Below are 10,189 nucleotides of genomic sequence, written 5' to 3'. Positions count from 1 at the left end.
TGACATGATGTTGATTTAATATATAAATATGATGTTGAATTATTAAATCTTGAAGAACTTCAGATGGCATTTAGATTGTTCGTTATTGATGTCTATCAGATAAGTAATACTTACATTTTGTAATTAATCAGAACCATTTGCAGTGATCTTAAATCAATAATATTATATGTTAGTAGTTATGGCATTACATTTGTGCATGTATAGCAAACTCTGATTGCTTATGATCCTATATTATGCCAATTGCATAAATATAGCATGTATTAAATTTATAAAATAATAATAATAATAATAAAATAAATTATAAAAAATTAAAATCGGGGCAATTGGACTAATCACGATATTAATGTGGCCTCACCACGGGCAGAAACGTGGTATTTCATCAATATGATCTCATCACAGACAGAAATATGATATTTCATCAGTATGACCTCGCCACAAGTAGGAATGTAGTATTTTATCAGTATGGCCCCATCATGAGCAAAAATATGATATTTATATAAGTATGGCCCGTCACGAGCAGGAACATGGTATTTTATTAGTATGGTCCCGTCACGAGTAGGAATGTAGTATTTTTATTAGTATGGCCCCGTCACGGACAGGAATGTGGTATTTTTATTAGTATGGCCCACCACGGACAGGAATATGGTATTTTAGTATGGCCAATTACGGATAAGAGCATGATCTTGATCAGTCCAAGTGCCGAAAATTTGGATCCGATCCACATTATACATATCATAATAAAATAATAAATGATAATCATAATTTGATATTGATGTTAATAGAAGTAATAGCAATTAAAGAATGAAATCTTAATTGATTAAACTTGTTGAAGTGGTTATATATGGCAAGCATATCAAAATTACTGATGATAGAATATTGAATGCATCGAGAATATCATATATGAAATTTGATGAACAATCTGATATTATTATTGAGATGGACACATGAAAACTCAGTTATTAATTTTGATATTGATTAAATTGATATCACATTCTGTACGATATTTTTAAATTACATAACATCATGATTTATATTTAATTTATAAATATATTTATTATCATGAAATACGTAAATCTTCGTTCGTTGTTTTCAAATTTCGAGTTTAATTTTGAGTTCAAATCTAAAATATTTTAAGATTTATATATAGAAGATGAATCTGATCCATAAAAAAATGATTAATTTTTAATATAATAAATATATATTAATAAATATACTAATATAAATTTTAAATTTTAAATTGTTTAATAAAATAAATAGTAATTATTTTATTCTACCACCATCTGTGCAATGAGTGTGATACCTTTCATATTCTACCACATCCCTAAAAATTTATTTTAATATAAATTTTGGGCCGGGGCGTCACAAGTAGTGAATTTTTTTTTTTTTCTGTTTTTTGGTAAGAGGCAGAAGTGACATTTTTGGGACCCGTTAACGCGTACATAACCCCCGGCAACAAGTTGGACGCAGGGCAAGATAGAAGTTCGCAATCAGAACGATTAAATTTGATTTTGCAAGGAACCAAAACCAATTTTTCTCGACATCCTCCTTTTTCCCGCTCTAGTAATCACCATGTCAATGAACTGATACTCAAAGTAACTAATCGTAATATTTAAACTTTATCCATGTTGGCTATTTCACTTTGGCCTGACAGAAGCTTCCATAATATATTCAAAATGTTAATGCAACAGGAATATTTATGGGCTCATTTTTTCTTGGTAGAATATTTACGTGCACATTTAGCACAAGAGCGGAATTCTCCCACTAATTGCACCCATGAGTTGGAAGATTAAGGCAGAAGACCAAACCCTCAATGCAATATCTGCTGCTGAGGCTGCTTGATGGTCAACTCAGCTCTCAAGTGAAGCACATCATTGATGAAGTAAAGGCTATCATCCGCCATGAATGACGTCCATGGGATGCCAAAAAGGTTCCTGTACCCAACTGCTTTGCCACCTGTAAAGGTGTAGTTCCCCTTGTATTTGCTTACAAACTCCCCGGACGGCCTTGTCCTCGCAGCAAATTCGTAGTCTACAGTGAAACTGACAGAACCCTTTTCTTGCATACCCAAGAAAAGCCCAAAGCAGTGGCATGAGCTCTGATGATCCATGTTGCAGTGTGCCGAGAGGAAGAAGCCTTGCCCACCAAGGTGGAATGCCTGGGAGTATACCCGAGCCGAAGGAAACAGGTTTCCACACTCCCTCCGCTTCAGATCCAAATAGACAATGCACTGCGGGTGAGGCAGCTCGAACTCCACCACCTTCACAGGCCGATACTTGTAGGCCCGCTCTATAAAGCGTCGGTTGGTCGATTCATCCGCAGCAAGCGCACGTTGCCGGCGTGGGGCCTCGGCCTTGAAGAAGAGCGCCTCAAGGACAGCTTTGGATGCGATTTCGTGGTCCAGGTCATTGTGCGTGAGGACCTTCCTAAGTTTCCTGCAGGTCATGTAGGGGAAACGTATAAGGCGCCCTAGGCGGGCCCCTAAGATCTCCCTCCGCTCCTCCAAGTTAGGGTAATGACGACGGGTCCACTTGAGCACAAAGTCATAGACCGCATCCTCGGATGCAACTTGGAGGTCATCGCTGGAAAGGATTGCCTCGATGCCAACAAGAGGAAGATCCATCAGTTCGTCTTGCGGCCTGATAATAACCAATCAAGATTAAATTTAGACTTCGGTTAAAGGTAAACGGTTGTTAATGCCAATGCTAAGAACAGAATCACTTACTTGGTCAGGTCTTTAAAACTAGTAGCAAGGAACTCCCTCGCTGCATCAGTTAATGGCTGAACCGCTGAGGCCATGGAAACACTTGAAGGGAGCTCCAAGTAGAGTAATGCAGAATCTTTAGTCATGGGCAAGCTCCTTAACAGCTGACTACAATATCTCATACAAGAAGCAACCTCAAATTTGTCAGCAGCCATCAGCACATCGAGCAGGAGTTCAGGAGACGTGGTTGACAGCTTCCCGCTGTACATAAAACTTAGGAGTTCCATGAGAGCAGCTTCCTCTGTTTCCAAAGAGGGGGATGGGGAAACTGATGTTAACTCATAAAACATTAAAATTAATCAGGCAGCATAGTCATGATAAGTACCGTTCTTATGTCAGCACCAACTGACAATGTTTTTAATCACCAAAAACACCATTTTTCAAATTAAGATTAGAAGTGCATTTGACTCATTCGGATAAACAGACAGGAATTCCTGAACCAGATTATCAAGATGACCGGATCGTGTATCCTAAGGGTACTCCTACACTTTATAGTTCTAAATTGATTTACACCAAATTCTTATGGCTTAATTCTTCTTAAGCTTGTATTATGATGGTTGTATATGATAGCTAGTATCTAAGCAAGCAATGACCAACCCACAATAATCATTGCATTAATATTTTGTTTGCATAAGCAAAGAGTTTCAAGTCTTTAACAAGCCATGCATTAACTAACACAATCGCTGAAAAGCAAATAACCAAGACATACCACCTATCACTATAATGAAGTTCTACACTTAATAATCCAACAAATCTGCTGCTCTGGTAACTCATTCTCGGGCCTAAAATATCATCATGAGATGCATAACTGAAAAATTCGGCCCCTGGATAATCATGAGGACATCATTGATAATGACAGGTCAATTTGTTTTGAACAGAGAATGCATTAAGTATATACTACATTATTAGTCTCTGCACCCTCTAAAATCTTTTATTTGCCCTTCTATCTCCCTGCAGTTTCTCTTCTTTCTTCATTTCAATTATTTTTTGTTTAATGTTCATCAGTTTAAGAAATTTTATATCTTAGTCACTATAGATCCTTGATTGCTTTCAGATGTATATACATCTGTTGACATGGTGAGAAATGCTGTTACCATCTTTGTACAGTATTTTCAGGACGGTCAAAGTGCTCAGACTGGTATTTCCATCAAACATTACGCGTGTATGAAATATAACAAAATAAGGTCGCTCAAAACATGGTCATACAATCAAACTGGATTGCCCAGTGTTGCCTGCCTTCAGAGTCTCGGCTGGAAAAGGGAAAGAAAAAGCATATGCAATTCTAAAGTCAACAAGTCATATAGGGAGTTGGGTAAACATTTGAAAGTCAAGTCTCCTCATTCAAAATTCTCAGCTAATACAGATAACACACAACCCTCCTTCGTCCCCACTCCCCCCCTCCTCCAAAACCCAAAAAAACCCCTTCTTAACAGATGTTCAAAAACATTTGTTTTTGTTTACAGAATAGTTGTCCCAAGCAGTAAAAAATTGCAAAAAAGATAGTATATTTTCTCAGATGAACAAATATGGTAATCCTTATTTTCTCAGAATAGTTGTCCCAAATAGTAAAAAATTACAAAAAAGATAGTATATTTTCTCAGATGAAGAAATATGCCGATCCTTATTTTTCAGATGAAGGTAGAATTTGTAAGGCAGTCCTTTTCCTAATCAATATCACCAGGAGCTCATATATTGTTGATGCTACGATTCCTACTTTCCCATGAATCATCTTGAACTCATGCCTACTCGTAGTAATCCATTGAGCAATCTGCCATTAGGTTAAAAATCCCAAAGCATTATATGCACAAAATAAGGTTTATGATCTTCATGGACTCAACCACCACAACAACTTCCTGATAAAAAAATTATACATCCCATTCTCGTGAAGATCTTGGCTCCACCTCTAACCATCCAAGCAAACAAACAAATCTGTATCCGCCATCAACTTCTTATTATGTGTTTCTAACAAATATTTTCTTTTCTTCGCTCTGACTGCTGTAATGTCCAGATCCCATCACAAAGCATCAGCTTGTCAAGGGTGGACAATGGCAATTAAGAAGAAAAGGTTGATGACAACCTCAAAATGTGGGGTTCCACTAAATCAACACCCAACAAGAAAACTGTAAGTCTGTGACCAACTAAAGTGGACACCATCAAACATGTATAGAATGAAATACTATGAGGATAAATTAATCCGGTGGGAAAAGGATATAGATGGTTGTTCAATATTAAACATGATAAGACTTCCATCTCGTTGCCAGAAACCATTATGGTAAAGTGAACATTTCAGGTTAGCAGTATAGCATGGACTGGTAGGGTTAAAATTTTCATCCTGTTGATAAGAATTAGCAGCATAACTTTTCCCTTTTACATCAACATATTTTACTTTTCAAGATTTAAAAACAAATAGTAAGATTATGATCTGCTTCAGTTACAATAATCAACATCAGAACAACTATAGAACAAAAAGCACAGCAATTTGCTTTTGAATTACCTGAGGCATTTATTCGCAAGGTAGCATGCCGCTGATCAGATTCTCGCATACCATTTGAGAAAAGCTAAAATATAGAACACAAAATTAGTCAGAATAAGTAAAAGGAGGGTGCTGTATAAAATATATATAAAATATCTTACCTTGTAGAAGAAAGGGCTTTTTGCAGCTAATATTGCAGAACTGATGAATATAGATCTTATTCGACAAACAGGAGAAGCATCCATGCTCCAGGAAGAATCACTGAATTGTGAAGGCTCATCACCTACACCAAAAAAATGCACCATCCAGCTTAGAACACAAACAAAAATATTAACATTCAGGAAGTTTTAGGACAATAGAAATTTTGTATTGATGAGCACAAATTTAAAATCAGGCAGATGCTAAATAATTCACTTCCAAGACACAATGGTGGAAGTTGAACAACAGAAACCATGTTATACTTTCCTAGAAATGGATTTTCAGATGGCCTCTTCAGGACGCAAAACTTGGACCCCAAGTGAGAACATCATCGAGGTGAGTAATTGAAAGCGTAAGTGAAGAAGGCCCTCCATCCAAAGACGAAATGGAAGGCAAAGACAAAAGGAATTAAAATGGCAGATCAATTAATCAATGCTTTCACAAAAATCTAACAATCCCAAATTATGTCTTCCTTCCAACTGCAATTTGGTTATTTCTTGACTGTGGTACAGGTCCCTTTGTAAATCTCTTCATTACAATCTAAGGCAGTTAAATAGGGGTTCAGAAGCAAATTACTAATTTGGTCATTCTTCCAAAAAGTACCAAATACTGGAGGTCAAAATATCATAAAAGACAGAAAAGAAGATCAGGAGATCCTACCATGACTGAAATCCAGTTGAGAATTGATAAAATATTTTTAAAAAGTACTGCAGATGCATCTGCATTTGGAAGCATAAGCAAGCATCAGGTTGGAGACGAGGGAAGGGGGTGTGACTTTGAAGGTCAAGGATTTAAACCCCAAGTAAATGACAGAGCTACAACTTCTGGGCATCAAAATATGTGTTTGAGGACATACAAACTGAAATCAGGATAGAATTTTCAGTAACATCTGGCATCAAAAGTTGAGTGCATCACAGCTTAAACATAGTTCCGTTATTTCACAATAAAAAAAAAAAAACAAATAAACTAGAACTTTCATCATTTTTCCTTTTTAACATGTAAATGTTATCAACTTAGAGATGAGAAGGTGGATAACTCAATTCATGGAAAAAGAATACTTAATTGTATAAACTTGACAAACACCTGATGGAAATTCTTCAAGCATCGCCACAGCTTCCTCATCATGGTTTTCATATGTCACATCATCCTCGGTGTCAGGTTGGTTGCAGTTCTCCAAACTGTACATTGCGGACTCCACAACTAGTATAAAGCAGAAAAAAAAAATATTGTCATTTTTGGAAGATTTCCCAATAAACAATGGATGCACCAGAAATGCAAGATTACCATGGAAAGCAATATGCAACATAAGGTTTTATGTCTATATAATAGACAAATGAAGGTGAACACCTAATTGTTGTATGGTGGCACGTACGGTGGCTGTGTGCTACTGAGATACAAAACATATACAAAGTAAACGATCTAAGAATACCGTGTCTATAACTAGAATGGGATATCTACAATGTCAGAATCGACGCATAGGCATCTACAATCTGTCAATTTCATGATGTCTTTGACAATCACAACAGAATGGGTGGGGAAGTGGCAATGCAACCCAACAACTTGATTTTGCAAAACAAGAGGAACCAGAATGTGACAACCCAAGGCAAAAGCAAAAGGACATTCTCATTTCCACCTGTCCACTCTTCCTATAATGATTCTCTTCCTCCCCTAAACACTTTTTCCTTTCAATTTTTATTTGCAACTGGTACTAGGCGGTGCTACTGCTGCTACTATTATTGTACTGGGTAACTGCCATAACAACATGGCCAGCTGCTTTTGACAATAAAGCCTATCGGGAATAGCAATGTCTATTGGAAGCAAGTTCAGCAATGGTTGCCACCGCAAGAAGAGAAAGTGGTAAATATTAATGCAGGTAGTGTTGATGATGGATCTGACTGAATATTAGATTTATTGGATTTTCACCAATTCCCCAAACAGCTGGGACAAGGTTAGATAATTATGGCTATTTTCATTGACTATAAAAATGACATCATAACCAATTTAACAAGACCAGCTATTTTGACTAATCAGTAAATCCCTAGTTCTTAGATGTTAACATGACCGAAGACATCCTGTCTAACATGTAGAACATTTAACATTTCAGCTATGAATAAACCAAGTATGACACCCTTCCAGATTGTAGCTCCATATAATACTATTGCAATATTCATATAATACAGATACATATTTCTTTAACATCAGCAAACATTTTTAAAATTACTTATTGACATAGGTACTTTGTTCATGAACTAAGAGGAAACATATAAATTATGGATTGTACCAAAAAATGTGAAAACATCGAGTCAAGACTTCATAGGACCACATAGAGGACATTATAAAAGATAAAGAGTGTGTCGTTTATATTTCCAATGTGCATAAAAGTTGACTTTTAAATTGTCGTAACATCACAGTTAAAAGCCACAACCAGGCTGCTAGTTTGTAATATTCAATAAAAATCAGCAAAGAAAGACTCGTTGCATAATCTATATCTATAATTCTGCAATACTCCTAAAAGCAAAAATTAAGGAAGGTGCCAGTTCACCATGATGGTACAGTCCCTTGGTGGCCATACTGGGTAGCCATAAGATGATCGATGCTCAGTCTAGATAGAAAGCGTATCCCTTAATTGGTCAAAAAAAAAAAAAGGCCTTGCTACTTGTTTTATGAGGCTAGGACTAAAGATAGTCAAAAAAATATGTCCATTTTCTTCAATTCATGACAAGATGATGGTTGAAATGTGTATACGCCACACGTACAAACCTGCTTGATGCAACTTTTTTTGTTCTTCGCTTTCAGACTCTCATAACAAATTTAAACCCCTCTCCCTGCCCAACCACTTCATCTCCTCCTGGAACAGCATCACCTATTTTGCATTCTAAACTATTCAATCATAACTCGGTCCTCTCAATCAACCCAGTCATCCTTAAAACATCGTCATGTATGTATAAAATATGATGATCCAATTACGTGCAGAAGCCTTTGTCGCCTGCAGCCTGAATTCATAGCATAAGGAGAGCACGAATTTTTATTTTCTTTTTTCTTTTCGAAAATGTTGTGTGCTTGTCGCACCACTTTTGCCCAGCAAAATGGCATTGGGGGCGAACTTGGAGCATCAAAAATGCAGCAAAATTTTAAAAATTAACTGCAGAATCTCCGAAAGCCAAGCAGCATCCACGAAATGCAAGAAACTAAAGATTTACACACACTCGCGCAAAACCTAGTATTGTACACATTTAGACGAAAACCCCAACAAAAAACCATCATCCAAGATTCAAATTCTTTTGTGAAAACAAGACATAACCGTTGGAATGATGGGATGGTCGCTTACCTTTGTCCTTCTTGATCTCCTCTCTACGGCGCTTCCGGTGCCGGTCCCAGTCGGAGACGCCGCCGCCGCCATCCCCGTCAGACCTGCACTCCGGCGGCCCCGCGAGGATCTCGATCCGAAGGATCCGGTCGGAGAAGTTGCTCGAGTTGAAGGCGAATTCGAAATTCTGTTCGCCGCTTGCGTGGGAGAAGTCGGGATCCATGGCGCGCAGACGAGGCCCAATCCCTTCTCCTTCCCCCTTCCTCGCGATAAACCCTAGCGCATCCGGAGAAGCGAACGACCAAAAAGAACACTCCCTCGCTCTAATCCCAACCCTAACCCTAGCCTTCGATCGGCCCGATTTGGGGGCACACAGAGAGAGAGAGAGAGAGAGGTAGAGAAGGGCGAGCGAGAGAGAGAGAGAGATTGGAGCTGACGCGCTTTAAATGGGAGCCGCTCGGGAGCGAATCCACGAACACGAGACGCACGAGGGCCAACGTAAAAGATCCCCGCGTGTCCTACCCTCGCATGGATGTGGCAATTAATGGCCCCCTGCTGTTTGGGATTATTTGCCAGAATGCCGTTTATCTTTCTTCGCTGCGGCTCAGGTTCGTTTCTCTTTCGTTAGGGATGTGTTTGGTGTGCGCCCCCGCACAGTTGATTCGGTGAACAACTCGCTAAAAACAGTAACTCGAGTTTGCTTTCGGATGTCAGAGGAGCTAAGCAATCCGTGCAGCGGATGGATGGAGTCCGGATGCTTTCAGATCTGTGCGAAGCATGATCCAATGGCCGATATTGTAAAAGAAGATTAATATTTTTTTCGCCCGAAACGTACAAACCGAACCCCCATAGCTTAAGCCACTGGGTATCAATGGAAATAAATAAATAAATAGGGTAGGATTATAGATAGGAGAGCGCCGGGCAAATTTATTGCCCTTGTGGTCCTAATTCTTCCCCTTTTTTTTTTCACTTTTCAGATTTTTTTTTTTCTTTCAGTTTGTATTCCTCATGCCATTAACTATGAATAGAAATATTTTAGACGAGATTGTTCTTCAAAATCTCGCAGATTTCATTCCCATGTAAAGAGAGGAGAATCCCACAATGGCATGTTAATCGCAAAGCTATCTCGTGGATGTGAGAGAGATTTGAACAAAAGCAATGAATAAGTATAAAGGGATGAAAAAAATATTATTATTTTATTAATAAGATTTGGATGGTAGGATCCATCTTCTTTTTTATCAAAAAAAACAGTGTAAAGAGATGAATGAATATTTTTATTTTATTATAATATTAATATTTTTATATAAAATAATAAAAAATAATTTTTTTCATAATTTTAATTATATAACATTTAAATATTAATAATACTATTACACTATCTTTTGTGGCTCTCATCTTCCTAACCAACAAATATAGCACCTACTATCATTGTAAGCACAAAAAAATTTTC

General features: G+C 37.6%; 1 protein-coding gene across 1 annotated transcript; it reads right to left on the bottom strand.

The window, feature by feature from the left end:
* Nucleotides 1-1,597: 1,597 nt before the first annotated feature.
* On the bottom strand, nucleotides 1,598-9,160 carry LOC105039798 (BTB/POZ domain-containing protein POB1). The gene is made up of 6 exons (XM_010916077.3): nucleotides 8,761-9,160; nucleotides 6,516-6,632; nucleotides 5,396-5,517; nucleotides 5,256-5,319; nucleotides 2,723-3,002; nucleotides 1,598-2,636 (listed from the first exon to the last, which is right to left on the bottom strand). The coding sequence occupies exons 1-6, from the start codon at nucleotides 8,960-8,962 to the stop codon at nucleotides 1,808-1,810; spliced, it is 1,614 nt and encodes a 537-aa protein (XP_010914379.1). The 5' UTR covers nucleotides 8,963-9,160; the 3' UTR covers nucleotides 1,598-1,807.
* Between the last annotated feature and the right edge of the window lie 1,029 nt (nucleotides 9,161-10,189).

The sequence above is a fragment of the Elaeis guineensis genome, chromosome 2 (genome assembly GCF_000442705.2).
Source record: "Elaeis guineensis isolate ETL-2024a chromosome 2, EG11, whole genome shotgun sequence".
In the NCBI taxonomy this organism is placed as follows: domain Eukaryota; kingdom Viridiplantae; phylum Streptophyta; class Magnoliopsida; order Arecales; family Arecaceae; genus Elaeis; species Elaeis guineensis.
Note: the sequence above shows the minus strand (reverse complement) of the source record. Positions and strands in the feature narration are given on the sequence as shown.